Source organism: Dipodomys merriami, unplaced genomic scaffold (genome assembly GCF_024711535.1).
Source record: "Dipodomys merriami isolate MVZ:Mamm:240054 unplaced genomic scaffold, mDipMer1.0.p SCAF_202, whole genome shotgun sequence".
Lineage (NCBI taxonomy): Eukaryota > Metazoa > Chordata > Mammalia > Rodentia > Heteromyidae > Dipodomys > Dipodomys merriami.
The window spans coordinates 1,118,647-1,137,569 of NW_027203405.1; the positions used below are offsets into that span (position 1 = coordinate 1,118,647).

The window sequence follows — 18,923 nt, forward strand, 5'->3', positions numbered from 1 at the left end:
CAGTGCCCAGGCCCTGAGTTCAAGCCCCAGGACTGTCTAAAAAAAAGAGGGATAAATGATCAAATGAGGAAAAGGGGTTGGAACAGAAGTAGGAAGCCATTGCCAGGTCTGAGCGTGCCCTGACTTGTCCCTTTGTTAAAGACCAAGGTGTCTACTTCTCACTCCATGTGTCCCTGCCCCTATCTCTGCACTGGTCGTCAATCCCTGTCTTCCCTGCAGGAAGAGCCTGCTTCTAGCCTGATGTGGCCCAGGTCCTTTTTCCCACCCTTCCCCACAGGCCCAGGCAGGCGGGAGAAGGAGGGGCTGGAACCCCTGTGTGGCTCTGGTGAGAGGGGTGGGGGGGGTGCGGGGTGCCGATCCCACCCTGGTCTCAGGAGGGTGACAGCAGGCGGCCTGCCCCGTGCGGGGAGGAGAGCAGCCTCCCCACAGCCCCTGAGGACCGGCCAGGTCTGCACAGAGGGGCCGCTGCCTCGGTCAGCGGGTCACCCATGGACAGTCTGCCTGAGAGCCGGTCCCCTTTTTGAGACCTTTTTTTTTGCATCCCTTTGGGCATCCTAAAAATAAACTTTTAATTTGCTTTAAATTACTATTAAAATTAAATCTAAATTAAATTATAACGCATCTTAGGCTAACCCTGAAAAGGCCCTTCGTGTGTGTGACTATAGATAAACCAGGGAAATCAGAAGAACTGTCCACACTGCCACCCTTGTGCTGCATAATTCATTGCAGATTTGGTGACAAATACTAAAATTACAAAACCACCAGGTCCAAAAGGGCCCCGAGGTTGGCCTTGGATTGGGAAACACTCCTTCAAAGGTCGCTAAGCAAAGGCAGGCCAGTAAGGAGCCCAGGGCAGCTCAGAGCCCTCGGGACCTGCCTTCCCCAACTGCGCAAGGGAAGCTCCATGCCTGATCTGTGCCCAGTGCCCTGTGCTCCCCCGCTTCCTGGAGGGCCAGGCTGCTCCGGGCACACCAGCCCTGTATTGTCTGTTTGTGTATCAGTTAGCTATTTGCCAGGTACCAAATTCATCTCAAACTTCGAAGCTTAAACAACAGATGTTCATTATTGCCCCGTTTCTGTGGGTAGGAACGCATGGCCGCGGCAGGGCCCGGATAGATGTGGCTGGAGACCTCAGTTCCTGACCCTGGAGACAGCAGGAGACCCTAGCCACAGCCTCAGCCTTTCTGTAACCTGACCCCTGGGTGGTGGCCCTTGCTTTGGCCAGTCTGTGCAGGCAAGCACCTCAAGCACTGGGGGATGGGGGCAGGGCCAGGGCCAGGGCCGCGGCCACTGGGGCAGCTTGCTCTAACTGTGGCTGTGATGGCCCAGACCCCTGTATCCAGGCCCACCCTACCTCTGGCTGGCTAGACCACACTTTGGGGGGCTCCATCCCTTCTGGGGTCACTGGAGCCCCCCCTCCACCCAGCTCAGCCCCCAGATGTCCTTCTGCTGACCCCATGTCCCTCCCCCACCGGCCCCGCTGCTGGGTGTCTCCATCCTGGGCTGATCGCGCCCGGCCAGGGCGCTGCTGCCCTGGCCACGCCCTTACACCATGGTATCCCCGGAGGGAAGCAGCCCCCACCACTGCCAGCTTGCGGCTCTTTGTGGTTTGCTGTGAGGTCCAGGCTGGGCCGTGCTGGTCAGGGTGTGGCACTGGAGCCTGGGTGGGCGGCCCTGGCACCGTGCTGGAACTCAGAAGCTGGCTAGTGAGCGGGCCAGGGTAGAATTGCCCTCTCCGGATGGCACTCAGGGCTGCTGCTGTGGCAAGGACTGTGGAGGTCTCTGGTCTGGCAGTGCGCTCCTCCAGCTGACCCTGTGCCAGCTACCTGCCCGAGTGGGGTCAGCTCCCCACCCCCTCGGGCTGGCCCCCGCTCCAGGCCAGGCACGGAGCAGCCCACCCCACCCTGCCGCTCCACTGGAGTAGGGAGCTGGCCTGGCCTGCATTGGGTTTCAATGGTCTGAGAACTGCTGTGAGTCTGGGGCTCTCCCGAGACCCTCCAAAGCTGTGGGGAACAGTGCTGAGCCCGAGCAGCCCTGCCCTGCCTCCCACATGGAGCCCAGCCTCTTGCTGGCCCAGCCGGGGAGTGGGCCCCCAGAATCAGATCATCTGCTTGCCTGTGGTCACCCCTGGACCAACCGGGGAGCTTCTCCCACTGTGGCCCCGACCCGCGGTGGCTGGTCGCCAGCCCTGCAGTGGACCACCAGGCTGGGCTTCTGTCAGGTCTCTTGATGGAGGTCTGCTCCCTGGGCTGGTCCTCTTGGCTGCCCTTCTGCCCTCATCCTTGGGGTCCCTTGTGCAGTGGGGTGCGGTTTTTCTGTCCCAGAAACTCCCCCTCACCCTGCTCTCAAGAGTTCCAAGAAGCCCCATATTCCTGCCTGGAGACACTGGGGTTTGCATTCTCCTCACACCGTCTTTGGAGACAGGAAGCCCCCGATGCCATGCTGGAAGGGAGTGGACACTTGGCCTGCTGCCTCAGAAAGCGGCCCGAGGCCTGAGAGCTGGGGCTGGGGCTGGGGCCAGGGCTGGAGCCAGGGCCAGGGCTGCTGGGGCTGGGGCAGGGGCTGGGGCAGGTTCAGGGACAGGGACTGTGGCTGAGGCTGGGGCTGGGACCAGGGCTGCGGCTGCGGCTGGGACAGGGGCTGGGGCAGGGAGGGACAGGGGCTGGGGTCGGGGCAGGGGCAGGGCAGGCCAGGGCAGGGCAGGGCAGGGACAGGGGCAGGAGCAGGGGCAGGGACTGGGACTGGGGCCGGGGCTGGGATGGGCCGGGACAGGGACAGAGGCCGGGGCGGGACCGGGGCTGGGGACCCACCTTCTCCTAGAGCAGCCAAGATGGAAGCTACCAGCCGGGCTGTGTGGTGTCTGGCCACCCTCTGTGCCTCATGTCCCCACTTGGAAGCTGCTGCAGGACAGCGGGAGAGGGCCTGGGCTTTCGGGCAGCCATGTGTCCCCAGGTGCTGAGCAGTCCCCCCCCCCCCCGCCAGATCCCCAGCAGTGATCGGTGCAGTGATGCAATCTTGCTGAGAGATAACAGTATTTTGAACATTTTGTGCTCAGTGGTCCCTGCACTCCCTGCCCCTCTGTTCCCCAGGAAGGGTTTTCTGGGCTTCCCCCTGGGTCTCAGATCTTATTGTCACAACACCTACCCGTCTGGGGTCCTCAGGTGTGAGGGCACCCGAGACTGGAAGGCTATCCCCAGAGCCAGGACCTGGAGTCAGGCAGCCACTGCCTCAGTTTCCCTCTGGCCACCCTCCTTCCTCACCTTTGTGCTCTGCTCCCCGGGATGGGGGTCCTGGCCCAGTGCCGGGGCTTGCCAGGCCCCTTGAATTCATGGCAGGGACCGAGGGGAGGATGGCTGCTGGGCTGGTGTGAAGGGGGTCTCGGAAGGGCTCAAGTTGCCGAAGTTCAGGGAGGACCATGAGTCCCTCCCAAAGTGGGCTCTAGGGCCAGCCCTACCTGAAGCCGGTGCTGGCACTGGCTGCCAGAATACCTTGCCTCTCTCCTCTAGCCCTAGGTGGTGCCACGTTTCCCAGGAGCAGAAGCTCGCTGGCCCACGTCCTTGGAATGGCCAGCTAGAGCGCTCTCTTGGCCGCACATAGCAGATGCCCCGCTGGCCATGCAAGTCTGTCACGATGGCTGGGGCTGGACGCCCACTGCTCCTGGTGCCCTCCAGGGCAGTGGCGGGGCTGGGGATGTCAGGGCAGATGCCGACTGGGTGGCTGCAAACACCCACCGGCAGACCCTCGGAGCCAGGCCCCTGCCATGGGGACAGCGGGCCTTACACCTCCAGGCAGACAGGCCATCCACAAGGGTCGGGCCACGGGAGGGGAAGAGGACACCCCAGGCAGCCTCCAGCCTTGCCCCCGCCTGCGGCGTCGGCTCTGGGGGCCGGGGTGGGGCCACAGAGCAGATGGGGAGTGCAGCCGGGAGCGTGAAGCCATCCACGGACCTTCCCGCTGGCGTCAGCATTCCACGGCCCCGTTCTGCAGCAGTCTGTACTGTCCGGCTGGGCGAGGCTCCAGGCTTTCTGTCCCTGACCTGTGTCCTGCTGCTGCTCACAGCTGAGACCCAGGGTACACAGGATCAGTGTGAGGCCTGGAGGAGGGCCTGGCTGCAGGAGAGCCGTGCGGATGGCCGCAGCGGGACCGGAGCCTCCAGCTCGGCCTGCAGGACCTCTTCCTCTTTCCTCAACCCTTTTGGCAGCGCTGGGATTTGAACACACAGCCTCGTGCTTGCTAGGCAAGCACCCTACCACTTGAGCCACCCTGTCTTTTTGCTTTAGAGTAGTGTTCTGTGTTTTTTGCCCACAATTGACATACTACAATCCTCCTACCTATGTATCTCAAATAGCAGAGATTACAGATGTGAGTCACCACACCTGGCTTTCTGTTGCTGTTGTGGAAATGAAGTCTTCCTAACTTTTTGCCTGTGTTGGTCTCAAACTATGATCTTCCTGATCTCTGCTGCTGGAATTGTGTCAGCTGCTTCCTTTCCTCTTCCTCTTCCTTTTCCTTTTCCTCTTCCTCCTCCTCCTCTTTCTCCTCCAGGCCTTTTGTTTATATTTTAATCCTGAGGTAAGGGCTTCTTAATTTTGTCCTGTCTGCACCTCCCAGGGAGCTGAGATTCTAGGCATGCGCTGCCATTCCCCGCTGAGGGCCTGTCATCTCTGAGGCACTCTCAGGCTGGGGCTCTTGTATGTATGTCTTCTTGTGTGTGTGTGTGAATTTGTGGGGCATGCATGGAGGCCCACGTGTAGGCAGTATGACATGCTCCCCTGAGTGTGGGCCGTGTGTTCACACCCATGACGTCTGCTCTCCTGTTTCGTGTGTGTAGTGTACACAAGTGTTGGTGATGGTGTGTGTGCACCTGTGCAGGAGTCTCCCTTTTTTTTTTTTTTTGGGCCTGGGGCTTGAACTTGGGCCTGGGCACTGTCCCTCAGCTCTTCAGCCCAAGGTGAGTGCTCTACCACTTGAGCCACAGCCCCACTTCCGGTTTTCTGGTGGTTTCTTGGAGATAAGAGTCTCAGGGACTTTCCTGCCCGGGCTGGCTTTGAACTGCGATCCTCAGATCTCAGCCTCCTGAGTAGCTAGGATGACAGGCCTGAGCCACCAGCCTCTATACCAGGAGGCCCTTCCTCATGGCTGACTTACTTCAAGACAGTGAGCAGAGAAGTGCTTGCTTCGGCTAAGCTCCTCCAGGCTGGGGGGGAGGGGGTGGTCACTAGTGTGTTGCTGACCAGCCCTGGTCACCTTCCCACGCCCTGCCCTGCTGCCGGTCTGCGGTCCCCTTAGGAGCGCTGGGAGGTCCTGGCCACCGGCCTGCCTGGGAGGGAAGGGGAAGTTATAGAGAATGGGCAGGGGTAGGCAGCCCCCAGCCCCCCCCACCGCACCACGCCCACTCCCCAGGCCCCGGACACTGGAAACCCTGAGTCACCCGGGGAGGTGGATGGGGTCCAGGGCTGCCCCACTGGGGAGCCTTGGCCACTCCACCCCTTGCACTAGCCAAAGGGCTAAATTTACCCTTTTAATAAGAACCAGACTTATATCCGATTTTCCTTTCCTTTTATTAGTTTTGGGCTGTTGGTGGCTGGGCCTGGCCCCGGCCGTCCTTGCCTCCTGGCCGTTTCCATGTTTGCAGGTCAAGTGGCTTAGCAACCGCAGAGCTTTCCTATTATGGCCTTGAGAGGGGCTTCCTTTGGGCCAGCAGGGACTTCCGGAAGGTTCTCCTGGGCTGGCCGAGGGGCTTCCCAGGCCGCCCCAGGGATGGGCCAGGCCTCCCGCCCACTGCTTCACATTCTTGGCCTCCCCTTTAGGCTCGCCCCCACCCCCAGCCCAAGACTGCTTCCAGATCCTTCCTGCCTCTGCCTCCCTCCCCCTCCTGTCTTCCCTTCGTCCTCTCTTCCCCAAGCCCACTCCGCCTCCTCTTCTCCCTCAGCCCAGGCTGGTGTGGATGGTAGGGCCAGGTCACTGGGCGAGCTGCCCTCGGGCGCCCCAGGGTGGTGGCAGTAGGAGGGGGCTCCGTGCCAGCCGTGGCTGGTGAGAGGTGCAGACTGACGGGTGCTGGAGTTCGAAGCCAGGGCTGGGGCTCGCGGGACCTGCCGCCTGGGCAGGCCGGGCTGGGGTGCTGCTGCAGCCTGCTGGGCTAGGGTCTGGGAGCTGCAATTTGAGGCCTGGAGTTTTCCTCTTAGCAAGTGGACCTGGGTGTGTCCCATCCTGAATGGCGGAGTGGGCAGGCCGGGTCAGGGAGCATGGCTGGCCGAGGCCTGCCTTTTGGGCCTGAGAACTGAGGTTGCTAAGGCCACACACACGCGTGTCCACCCAGATGGCTGCACACTCGTAGCACACACACGTGTGTCCAGGTGTGCTCACGCTTAGAGGCCCGCACGGTCCTGGCCAGCTGCAGCCTCCCTCCCGGTGCGGCCTGGCTTCCGCCTGATCCCAGCACACCGGGACGGCACTGGGCTGTGCTTGTGCCACCCCGAGCACACAGAGCAGCATGTGGTGAGGCCCTGGTCCCGGTTTCCTGGGGGTCAGGGGTCTCTGAGCAGCCCCTCCTCTCCTCCCAGAGGACCCGGCCCCTCCCCTCCCAGGCAGCCCCTCCATCCTCCCAGGGTCCTGTATCCTTAGGAAGCCTCACTTCCTGGAATGAGAGGAATGCGGGGTGGGGCCGCAAGTATCTATTCTCTGCACCCCCAGCACTCAACTCTGTGGAGGGGGCATTGTGCTCCGGTGCCGCCCCACACCCCACTCAGCTGCTCCCCAGTCCCTTGGGGAAACCAGAGGCTAGGTCCAGGCATCCCCAGCTCCTGGGTGGCCTTCGCAGAGAGAGCCGGAGGCTGGTGCTGAGGGGAGCGGGAGCCCAGTGAGGGCCGGGGGGCTGGGGGGGGCCTGGCGCAGGCAGCGGGCGCAGCAGCCAGGCCCAGAGCCCGAGGCGCCGGTGCCAGAGCCCGTCAGCTGGGCTTCCGGAAGCCTGGGAAGGGACTTGCTTCTTGGGAGCCGCCACCATTTCAGGGAGCTTTTTTTTTTTTTTTAACAACCCATTTCACAGTTTCCAGAAAAGGAGGACGCGCTCAGTGTTCACTTAACTCAAAACAAATGCCTGTTCTCGGCAGCGCTGCTCCCGAGAACCTGGCTCGGCTCTGTCGCAGCTCTGGGTGGGCACGGCCAGGTGGGCACTGTGCCGCCCGATCGCCCAGGCCCGGCCCCTGGCGTGCCCTGTCCTGAGGGCAGAGGCCTGGGGCGGTCAGTCAGCCCTTTGGGAGGCGGTGCTCGGGAGCTGCTGGACTGTTCACACCTGCGCCATTGCACCCCAGTCCCCCTCGCCTGCCAGAGCTCCGTGTACCACCTTGGCCACAGACGTGGCCACAGCAGGCAGCTGGCCTCCAGCCTTGCCTGCCCACGGAGGGCCACTGAGGGCCAGGCCCTTCCCACACAGGGCTCTGGGAGGGGCTCAGCGGTCAGGCAGAACGGCCATCAGGGGTGGGGACCCCAGCCCCCACACCACTACGGGTCCTGTGCCAGGTGGAATGGGCCTGTTCTTCCCTCAGCGGGCCCCACCGCGTCCGCCCCCGAGAATCTGGACAGGGTAGGGTGTGCGGGCTCGAAGGAGGCCCCAAGGCAGGCCACTCGCTCTGCTGTCTGTCCTCCCTGCCCCCCATCTCTGGCCGGGGGTGTGGGCGTGGCCCGGAGTCTCTGTGGAGGTGTGCCACCGTGTGGCACGTGGACAGACAGACCAGCTTCCCAGAGGCGGGGCTGTGTGAGGCACAGTGACCGCGTGTCCGCAGCGCCTCCTGGCACACTGGCTTCCAGAGGGGTTTTCTCAGCCAGCCTCATGGCCAGGCCAGGCCTCCATGGTGTCCTGGGCAGAGTTCAGGTGGCCCTGGAGCTGGGACCAAAGCCTGTCGTGTCTGGAGCTGCAGGAGAGGCAGTGGGCGCTGGCGCGTGTGCGGTGGGGAGAGGGAGCGGGCGGTAGGGAGGGCCCTTCCCGGGGACGCCCCTCGGTGTGCTGTACCTCTGTGGCGTGGAGACCCAGAGGGAGGCATGCTCCCAGGGACTGGGCAGCCTTGGGCATGCGCACCGAGAGAGGAGGGCGGCCTTCTCGTGACCCGGCCCAGGCGGCCTGGCGCTAGGGTCCGGGGCGGATGATTCAGAGTCCACCACGCCCAGTTCCCCCAATAGGAGCCTGGTGGCACTGAGTTGTATGGGTTTATAAGGTCCTTGGTACAGAGGTGCCAGTGTTGTAGTAGGGTCAGATGATGGTGCCCGTCTGGACGGGGCTCTGAGGAGTTCTGGGGGCTCTGGCCAGTCCTTCTGGGCCTCTCTAGGGCACAGGGCTCCCCACTGACCCCTCGTGGGCTGGTGACTGCAGCCCTCGGGAGGCCAGAAGTTTGCCAAGAGGAAGACGCTTTCAGCCCAATTGAGGCTGGGCTTGGCCCCCGGCTCTGGCCTGGCCGAGGCCCAGGCCACACGGGGCTCCCAGGCAACCACCGCTTCAGCTCTGTCTGGAGTTGGCTACTGGCTGGCAGGTGGGGGCAGGGAAGCAGCAGCCATGTCTGCCCGTGGGCTCTGCCAGCTGGGCACAGCGCCATTGTCCAAGCCCTCAGCGACAGAGGTGACAATAAGAGCACGGATACTCCACCCTGGGTCTTCCCAAGGGCTCACAGAGCCGGGCCGGCTAGGGAGGGTCTCAGAAGCAACAGGGGGTGCCACCCACCCCGAGAATGCCCATCTGGCAGGGCCCGTGGGAGCCTCGGTTTCTGCCAGGCCGGCTCAGGGCCACAGGGCCCACTCCTGAGTCAGGGCTGTAGGGCTCAGCCCCATCGCGGCCTGTGCCCTCCCGGGCCGTCCTGAGCAGCTGGCCTCTTGGCCACGGGGCGACGATTGGGCTCAGTTTCCTCAGAGAGGTGCGAGAGCTCTCACGGTGTCCCGTGGGGTCCCCTGTGGTGCTAGAGGGGCCCAGAGTCCTCCTGGCCGCCATCAGGGTCCTGTGGTCGCTGGCAACTCCCGGGTCATCTCTGATGTACCGGCACTTGAACATACTGTGGTACAGACAGAGGTGGCACAGGCCAGGGGAGGGGCTGCAGCCCTGGCCCGTCCTCTCCCTCATCTTCCAGACGCCAGCAGGGTCCCCCTCTTAGCAGGCTCTGGAAAAGCAGCTGAAGCAGCTGTAAAGGAATTCCTCCGAGGGGCCCCCATCAAGTCCAGAGACACGCCCGTCTGGAGGCCGAGCTGGGGTCTCCAGTCAGAATAGGAAGTGCAGCTGGTCCCTGAGGGGTTCCCGCCCAAGGGACCCCCTTTTGGGGTAGCACTGGAGCTGGGCTTTGGCAAGATTCCCTCTAAGACCCAAGACCCAAGAGGGTGGAGGTGCGGTGGCCTGCTCTGCCCACCCGGCCTGCCTCTCCGCTAGCTGCCCAGCCCCCTGTGGGGAGCCCTTGGAGGGCTGTGGGTGTTTGACCAGTGAGATTTCCTCCTGCACCCCAGGGCAAGGAAACCCTGCTGGGGGGGGCTGTCATTCTGCCTCAGTTTCCCTACCCACTGGGGGGGGCATGTTTAGCTCCGGATCATCCCCCCCACCCTTCCCACCCCCTCCCCCCGCCTGCTGTGCTGTGAGAGAGCCCAAGGTATGGGGTTCCCAGGCCCAGATCATGGAGAAATGTTTTCTCCAGACCTAGCTTTTGGGCTGGATTGCTTCCCGCCCTCCGGGGAGGAAAGGGTGGGCGGGATTCCCTGGGAGGGAGCAGAGGGGGGGTTGGGGGGTAGGAAGGCCGCCACGCTCACCCCACAGGCAGGCCCTCCACCCCCACCCCAGGGTCTCTGGAGTGTGGCTGGAGCGGGCACTTCCCCTCCCAGCCTGGAATCCCCTCTCCGGGCGGGACAGGCCTGTGGTTGCGGCGGGAAGTCCCGGGCTCCTGGCACCTTCCACTGTCCTCACCGGGCCCTGCCCTTCCCAGACGCTTCCCCCGAGTGTCTGGGAGAGGCCGGTGCCAAGCGGTGCCCACCGCCTCAGCGGGGGTCAGGGAGCCACTCCACACCAGCCCGTGCTGGGAGCTGGCGCTGGGGCCCAGTATGGCTGCCAGGGTCTCCTGGGGCAGCCCCCCCCGCCCCCCGCCTGGCTGCCGCTCTGCTGAGTCACCCCAAGTCTGGGAAGCTCCCAGGACCACGCCAGCCGGGATGAGGCATCACAAATACACCAATGCCCCTGCCCCCCGGGTGGGGATCGGTGATCCTGACTCACCGTGGGCCGGCCTGCATCTCTGGGGTCCAGGGCCCCTGAAGCCAGGCTCCATGCTCAGGACAGAGGTGGCAAGGTGTCCCAGGGCCCTGCCTGGGTGGGGACAGCAGTGCGGTTCAGACCGCCCACGGCCTGGCCTATGCACAGAGCTCTCTCGTGCATGCATGCAAGAACTGGTAGCCGTGGCAACAGGGGCAGCTCACTGGCCTTGGCCTTGGTTGCTGGACTCAGGGAGCACGGGCCCTGGCTGATGATGGCTGGGTGAAGGGTGTAGCTGGCTGGGTGGGCAGGGTGTAGGGGCCAGCCTGGCGGGTTCCCCGGCAGCTCGCTCTCTCCTGTTCTCGAACCAGGGATGCAAAGTGGGATGGCTGGGCCCCAGGAGCTTTTGGCCACTGCCTCCTGAGCCTCAGATGAATGGCTGTGAGCGGCTCAGCGCGAGCCTAGTCAGAGTGGTGTCTATGAGTTGGTCAGTACTGTTCCATCCTGCCCTGCCCTCCCTTTCCCCCCCCTTCCCCTGACTCAGTTTCCCCCCTCCCTCACCTGGGATGTAGCACCACAGTCTCACTATGGCCAGTTAGTAGACTTGAACAGATGGACAAAGACTCTGCTTTGGAGAGAGACCCACACCTTGCTTGGGTCCACAGCCCTGGCCTTGGTCCTCAGGGAACCATGGGCAAAGCATTCGTCCAAAGTCTACCAGCATCTGAGAAGCCTGGGTTAGGCTAAGGGCCGAGGCCCGGGAGCATCAGAGGGCTGTGTCTCAGAGAAGGCCACGGGCAGCTTGTCTGCCATGGGTCCAGAATGTGTACATGGTGTATACCCAGCCCCTGGTTAGTGGTGGTACTGATGCTGTGGTTGTTGTTGCTGCTGATGGTTGTTGGGATTGGTGGTGGTGTCGGGGATGGCAGTACCATGGTAGGTAGAGGTGGAGGTGGTGATGTGGTTGTGCTGGTGGAGGATGTGATGGTTGTTGGGGTTGGTGGTGGTGTCGGGGGTGGCAGTACCATGGACGGTGGAGGTGGTGGTGGTGGCGGTGGTGATGTGGTTGGTGGTTCTGGTAAGCTAGCAAAGGTATCATTCTTAGTCTTGCAGTAATAGGAGGATGTCAGTTCAGGACACCTAAGACACAAGGAGGCTCGGGACCCCGGGTGTGATTACCGTCTCCCACAGGGGCAGCTTTTCCTGCCTCTGCCTTATGTATTTGAAGACAAGCACCCCGGGGAGCTGGGCCTCTGCGCGGTGCTCTGTGTGGTACTCTGTGTGGTGCTCTGCGCGGTGCTCTGCGTGGTGCTCTGCGTGGTGCTCTGTGCGGTGCTCAGCATGCCCCGGGGAGCTGGGCCTCTGCGCGGTGCTCTGTGCGGTGCTCTGTGTGGTGCTCTGCGCGGTGCTCTGCGTGGTGCTCTGCGCGGTGCTCTGTGCGGTGCTCAGCATGCCCCGGGGAGCTGGGCCTCTGCGCAGTGCTCTGCGCGGTGCTCTGCGCGGTGCTCTGCGCGGTGCTCTGCGCGGTGCTCTGTGCGGTGCTCAGCATGCCCCGGGGAGCTGGGCCTCTGCGCGGTGCTCTGCGCGGTGCTCTGCGTGGTGCTCTGTGTGGTGCTCTGCGCGGTGCTCAGCATGCCCCGGGGAGCTTGGCCTCTGCGCGGTGCTCAGCATGCCCCGGGGAGCTGGGCCTCTGCGCGGTGCTCAGCATGCCCCGGGGAGCTGGGCCTCTGCGCGGTGCTCTGCGTGGTGCTCTGCGTGGTGCTCTGTGCGGTGCTCTGTGCGGTGCTCAGCATGCCCCGGGGAGCTGGGCCTCTGCACGGTGCTCTGCGTGGTGCTCTGTGCGGTGCTCTGCGCGGTGCTCAGCATGCCCCGGGGAGCTGGGCCTCTGCGCGGTGCTCAGCATGCCCCGGGGAGCTGGGCCTCTGCGCGGTGCTCTGTGTGGTGCTCTGTGTGGTGCTCTGTGCAGTGCTCTGTGCGGTGCTCTGTGCGGTGCTCTGTGCGGTGCTCTGCGTAGTGCTCTGCACGGTGCTCTGTGCGGTGCTCAGCATGCCCCGGGGAGCTGGGCCTCTGCGCGGTGCTCTGCGCGGTGCTCTGTGCGGTGCTCTGCGCGGTGCTCTGCGTGATGCTCTGCGCGGTGCTCTGCGTGGTGCTCTGTGCGGTGCTCTGCGTGGTGCTCTGCGCGGTGCTCTGCGCGGTGCTCTGTGCGGTGCTCAGCATGCCCCGGGGAGCTGGGCCTCTGCGCGGTGCTCTGCGCGGTGCTCTGTGTGGTGCTCTGCGCGGTGCTCAGCATGCCCCGGGGAGCTGGGCCTCTGCGCGGTGCTCAGCATGCCCCGGGGAGCTGTGTCTGTGCGCGCTGCTCAGCACGCTGCGGCCGACTCACTCTCACCCCTGTGTCCACAGCCAGCAGCCGCTTGATGGGAAACTCTCCGGCCTCGTCTTTCATGGGCAGCTTCCTCACCAGCAGCTTGGGCTCGGCGGCTTCCGCGCACGCTGGCGGCCCCGCCTCCTCCCCCTCTGAGCAGGCCTACCGGGGCTCCCACCCTGCCACGCCACAGATCTGGTTCTCCCACTCCCACGAAGGTGAGTCCCAGCCCGGCCCCCAAGGCAGCCAGCAGCCGCCGACCGGCCGCTGGGAGCCCCGGCTGCCGGGCCACGCCAGTTCTGGTGGGGTCGACCTCCATGCCAGGGAGCCTCCAGGATAGGTGGTAATTGGTTGGAAATGGGACTCCCCCCTCACACACACCGGGCACTGGTTCTGGCCAGATGTGTGCTCCAGATGGGCAGAGACGGAGGAAGGGGGGGCCGGGGAGAGAGGGTTAGGGGAGCTGAGGAAATGTGGAACACAGCTGGGCCGGCGGACTGGGCCGTGCCCTCTGCCGGGGGCTGCACCCCACCTCCCTAGACTCAGCCTTGAGGAGGCGTGGGCTCCAGCCGCAGCAGCTGGGTCGGAGAGCCTGTCAGCAGCCAGGCCGTGCCACCGGCGCCTCACCCGGGACAAAGAGCCCCTCCCGCCACCAGCGAGCACACAGCACACAGCCAGCGTCTCTCAATACCTGTTGCTGTCAGGCTAGGACTTCGGGGCTCCCCAGGGCGGGGGCGGGGGTGGGAGGGGCTTCCACCGACAGGAGATGCCCTGCCCACCTCCCTGGGGTTTGCTTAGCACTGTGATGAGTTCAGCATCTCGGACTCCAGCGAAGCGACCGCTGGTGCTCCCTGGGCTGGGAGCTCTCCCCGTGGCGGGAGAAGGGTTAACTCCTCCCCCTCCCCCCGTCTGGCAACACAGTTGGAGGTAATTGCAGTTGGCAGTGGGCACACAGGGCTCTTGCTCCTGGCACTCAGCAGTGCCGTAACTCAATGACGGTGGCGCTCCGGCGTCGTGTTTACAGAGCGCAGCGGACCCACACACCGCGCGCGCCCCGCCCGCGCTTTTCCAGGCAGGGAGATTAGCGCCCAGCGCTGCTGGAAGCCGGAGAAGCCTTCTCTGTGCAAGACGAAGGGGCCACTTTCCAAACGGGACAGGTGACAAGTGAGGGACAGCGGTTGAAGTAATCTGGGCTCTGGGCAGTGCTGGCGCGCAGGTTGGGCCAGCGATAAGGAACGGTGTTCTGAGTCCTCGGGTGGAGGAGAGACGGCCAGGTCCCAAGGACAAGTGGGCACAGGAGGCTTACCTGTGCCCGCCCGCCACAGCTGCTACTGGAGCCTAGCAGACTCCGGAGAGGAGACCAGGCTGGCAGAGCCGGGCCCTGGTACTTGGCTGGCTGGCCGGCCCGGTGGGTTGCTCACCCCGACTTCCGGGCCAGGCCTCGGTGTCGGCTGAGCATCTAGCTAGCTGCAGCGTCGGCACCCAGGGTATGTGTGGGAGGGGGGAGGGCCACTGGGCAGGGGAGGCAGGCAGGGGTGAGGGGTGTCCACTGCAGCCAAGGTGAGGTTGCCCCTGGCCCCAGGGCCCTCCTGGGCTAGGAGCGGGGCAGCCGGTGCAGGCTCCACACTGCAGGCACCTTTTCCAGCCTCGTCCACCCAACCCTCGGGGACCCTGCCAGCCGAGAGGGCTGCCCTGCCCCCGGGTCCGCTCCCACACCGGTGTGTGGGCAGTGGCACACAGACAGCCCGCATCCGCTTCCAGACTTTCGCTTCCCCGCGGTAGAGTGGCTGCTGGCCTACCCTGGGCATGCCTCAACGCCAGTCCCCGCACGGGCCCGGCCTCGCTGGGCCCCGCGCCCCACGTGCTCCCATCCGGCTGGACGGCCGGTGTCTAGGCGGCGTTCTGGGGAGCGTGAGTCCCAGGACCTGGATTCCGTCTCCTCCTGCCCCGTCCCGCATCCTGCCCGAGGGGGAAGGGCTGGCCACCACAAGAAGGCAGCACCCAGGGCGGCGGCCACCCCTCTGCCCACTGCTCCGTAGCCTCTGTGCCGGCCGTACGTTGCGGTTCCCTTCTGTTTGTTTCCCCAAGGCCGGGCACACGAGGTTGGGCATGGCAGGTGCAGTCTAAGGGGCACAGGATGTGCTCTGGCCACCCTCCCCGGGCACCTCAAGGGTCAGCAGTTCATGTCTATCTGTGTGACCATCTGTACATTCCCGGCCCCTGCCTCGGTTTGCCTCCCCACGGCCCGCTCCTTCCCTCCCTCCAGCCCCCGCCCCGCCCCGCCCCGGGATCCCCTCCCTCCAGGGTCCTCCGCCCTCTGAGTCCGCAGCAGCCTCACTCCTGCCGCCGCGGGCCACATGGCCGGGCCAGCTGTGAGCCGCTCTGTGCGCACGGCACAGGCCGCGCGGGTGGGGCCGGAGCGAGTGGCAGGCTGGCTGCCTGCCCTGGCAGCGTGCCCGGCTGCTCGTTTGACGGGGTGCCAGCTGGCTCCCACGTGCTGGGGCCTGTTTCTCGGCTGTGTGTGTTCAGGCGGGCGGGGGGCATGCGACACGGCCGCAGTGGGGGCTGCCGGCGCGGGGGGCTGCTTGGGCGGCCAGTTCTGCAGCCTCCTTCTGGCCCGCTCCTTCCGTGGCCCGAGACGGCCGGAACGCGGGCACCCAGCCTCACCCTCTCCCCACCCCCCACCCCGCGTCCAGGATGGGGACCCCCAGGTGGATCTGACAAGGGGCAGCCCAGGTTGGGGTGAGGGGGGTCCCAGGTGTCCCCCACTCCAGGCAAGGCCTCCCAGCCAGCCGGAAGAGCCCCCCTCACCTCCCATCTGCAGGGCAGCTGCTGGAGCGGGGGCCTGGGCTTCCTGTGTCCCTGGAACAGCTGGGGGTCCAGGGAGGCACCCCGGTTAGAGGAACGCCCCAGAACATCTGGCCTGGGACAGAGGCTGTTGTCTCCGCCCCGGGCCTCCTGGCCACTGGGCTCACCCAAGACGAGGGGTCCTGCCAGAAGTAGACCCGCTGGGGCCTGAGGTGGGCGGCGGAGTCAGCCGGGGCAGAGGCGCGGCCCTGCGCCGTCCGGCCGTCCTGGCCTGGGTGGGTCGGAGCGGGGATGTGGGCATAGCACAGCTGGTCTTATTGTCAGTGGGCCTGGCCCCGCTCTCCCGCCCGCCCGGCCGCGCCCACCCCCCCACCCAGACCACCCACAGGGCCATGAATGGATGCTGCTCCCGGGGGTCAGCCAGGCTAGTCACGGGCACGCGTGCCACCTGGAGGGGGAGCAGAAGGCGCGCGGGCCAGCCCCGGCACGCTGGCCTCTGTCGGGGCCACGCCCTCCCGGGTGGCCGCTTCTCCACCGGGGCCTGGCCGGGTCCCAGTGGGCGCGTGAGCGGCACACGGGAGCCACCAAGTGTGCCTGGCTGTTGCAGACGCTGCAGCCGCCGGTGAGGGCTGCGGGAGCAAGGCAGAGGCTGGGCCTAAGACGGGCAGAGGTCTCTCCCTGTGTCCACCCACCCCGGGGGGCCGGTGGCTCTGGGGACCCTGGGGTGCTGTCCTCTGGAACCGCCCTCCGCCCGCTGCGCCTCTTCAGATCCTGGAGGCCCCCTCCCTCTCCTCCCTCGCGCCCCAGCTGACGTGTTCCTTTGATCAGCCCCCCAGGAACCCCGCCTCTTCTCCAGGGTTCACGCCCACATCCCAGGCGCTATGCTTTCCGCTTTCCACGGTGTCCCCACCCCACATCTCCAGGGAGCAGCCGGGCGGGTTAGGAAAAGCTGAGAGCAAGGGGACAGCAGGGAGCAAGTGGGCTCCCAGACCCTGCCTTGGGGAGCCAGAGGCAGCGTGGACCAGGACACCCCAGCCAGAGCAGTCAGGCCTGGGGTCCCCTCCGGAGGCAGTGTGCGTTCTCGGGACCCCCACCCCTGCCTTGTGGTCCTGGAGCCGGAGGCTGCACGAGGCCCGTGCCCTCCGCCCTCTGCCCTCTGCCCTCCGCCCTGCGCCCCCCCCTCAGGCTGGGGTAGACAAGGCCTTGGTTATCTCAGCCCCAGAGCTGTGTTGGCCGGAAGTCGGCGGCTTGCCCAGCCGTGAGACCCGGCCTCAGTTTCTCCAGCCTTACTGACCCCCACAGCTGTCAGGAGCCGGTGTAGAGGTCCAGTGTTGTAGAGCTGTCGTTGCTGGGGGGGAGGGGAACAGCTGTGTTCCCCAGGAGGGGGGTCTCTGGGGTTGATGCCCCCTACACCTGTCCAGAGTGGGGACGGCTGGCCGCCAGGCGCGCCCTGCACGCTGCGTACTGTGAGCAGAGGCCCTGGCACCATGTCCGCTGGGAAGACCGCGAGGGGTCTGGGAGGCAGAGCCCGCGAATGTTTTTGGGGTCACGTCCATTCGAAGCCCCCCGTCTCCCCACCCACCCGGCCCGTGCGGAGCCTCGCTGTGGGGTGAGGGCCTGGGTCTGGGCACACCCCGCGGGAGCCGTCCCTCATCCTGAGGACGCATGAGCCTGCCCCGCCGCAGCACCTGCCCAGGTGCTTGAGCCGCGTCCTACGCGCCCACAGAGCGCTTCCTCCAGGCCAGGCCTGCAGCGCGGCGGAGCACCCCAGTCCCTTCCCAGCACAGCCTGCCGCCCGGGTTAGTGAGGCTCCCGAGGAGGGGGGCCGCTGGGGGAGGGCGTGGGGAGGGGGCTGTGGCAAGGTGGTGCCCTGCAGGCGCTAAAGCAGGGATGCGGGTGTCTGACAGGTGCCGCCGGCGCCCACAGCAGACATTGCTGTGCGCTGGGTTGACGCAACCACGGCCCCGTCCTGCCGAACCCCGCGGGCCTGGCGCGGGCCACGACCGCCACAGACCCCTTCCTGAGAGAAGAGGCCGGCGTCCGGGGGAGGGCTGGCACACATGGCGAAAAGCACGGGCCAGGACTGGACATCTGCCCCTCGGGGTGGGCAAGAGCAGCCCCCGCCTGGCAGCCGCCACCCTGCTTCTCTCTCCCTGGCTGCTGTCCTGCCGCTCTGCCCCGCCGCTGCTGCCTCCCTCCGGCAGCCCTGCTCCCTGAGCCTCTTTGGGGACGGTGCTGTGGCAGTGGGCAGGGCGGGAAGAGGGATTCCTCCCGGACCCTTCCATCGCCGCACAGACTACTCTTCAGACTACCCTCAGCCGGGCCCCAGGGCCTCGGCCTTTAGGCAGAAACATGTCTCTGGGCAGCCTGGCCCTGGGTTTGAGCGCTCCAGCCTGGCCCCCTGGCTGAGCTTCCTCAGGCCTGGCCTGCGGCTAGGATCCTCTGTGCCCGGTCCTGTGGTCCCGTGTTACCCCACACCCGTGTCTGTGGCTGCAGCCTTCCAGGGGGCCACCTCACCCCACAGGCCACACCAGGCCTGAATCCTGGCTTCTGGGCTCAGAGCAGCTGCTCCGATTCATAAAAATCATTTTATGTTTTCTTCTACAGTCCAGAGACGATAGTCTTGTTGAGAAAAGAAAGGAGCCTTTCTGTTCCTGGGGTGGGAGGACCCCTTCTCCCCTCCTTCCCTCTGCCCCCAGGGTTTCCCACCCCTCCCCACCCTGCATGTCTCCTGCCTCTTCACCCCTTCCTCAGCCACAGTTCCCCATCTGGGGGCCTCTGAGGGTAGGAAGCCCGCGGAGTCTCTGGGCTGGGCCCAGTGCGCTTCGCTCCCCTCCGCTGCCAGCTTGGACTCCAAGGAAGAGGGACACAGAGGGCCACCTGCATCCTTCATAGCACCCAAAAGGGCACCAGGCGGGACCCAGCGCGCCTCCCAGCCAGCTCAGTGTCTGCCCCCTCGGAGAGCAGGCAAGAGGCCCAGACCTCCCGAGGGGCACAGGGGGGTCCGGCCGGGAAACGGCGTCTGGGAAGGAGGAATTTACAGACTTCTGTTTACCAAAACGAGGCCCGTAAAACATTTAACAGCAGCCAATTACAGGGGGACAGCTGCCATGGTTTAACTACCGCCCTCCCTCCCCGCAAGGCCCTGCCCGCCTGCTCCCACCCCCGCCCTTCCCAACTTGTGTCAAGTCTCGGGGCCTTCCAGAAGCTGGGCTTAATCTGGTAAACATCTGCTGCAGATGTGTCCCCCACACAAGCCGGGCCATCGCCCTGCCTTCTAGCCTTAGCCCACTCCCCTCAGGAGGAGCGGCGTGGGGCCAGCCCTCCCGTGCCCTCCCGTGCCCTCATGCCCGGTCTGGGAGTGGTCCCGCTCTGAGGGAGCGAAGCCGTGCCGGGGACCTGTCCTTGTGTGTCCCCAGCCGGCTGTTGCTCACGCTGGCACTGGGGGGCCGCCTGGTGTGCGCGTCCCCGCCCCCTGCTCCTCGGGGCAGCCAACTCCCTCGCCGTCAACCTTGGGGAAGCGCTTGGGCCGCAGGCAGGTGCTCC

The 18,923-nt window shown here is 65.4% G+C and overlaps 1 protein-coding gene across 1 annotated transcript in view; it reads left to right on the forward strand.

Moving 5' to 3' along the window:
- Nucleotides 1–18,923, forward strand: part of Bahcc1 (BAH domain and coiled-coil containing 1) — a 52,997-nt gene that overhangs the window by 8,031 nt on the left and 26,043 nt on the right. Inside the window, exon 2 of the mRNA XM_070031624.1 lies at nucleotides 12,608–12,787. Coding sequence (XP_069887725.1) covers nucleotides 12,608–12,787 — 180 coding nt within the window. The remainder of the gene's footprint in view (nucleotides 1–12,607; nucleotides 12,788–18,923) is intronic.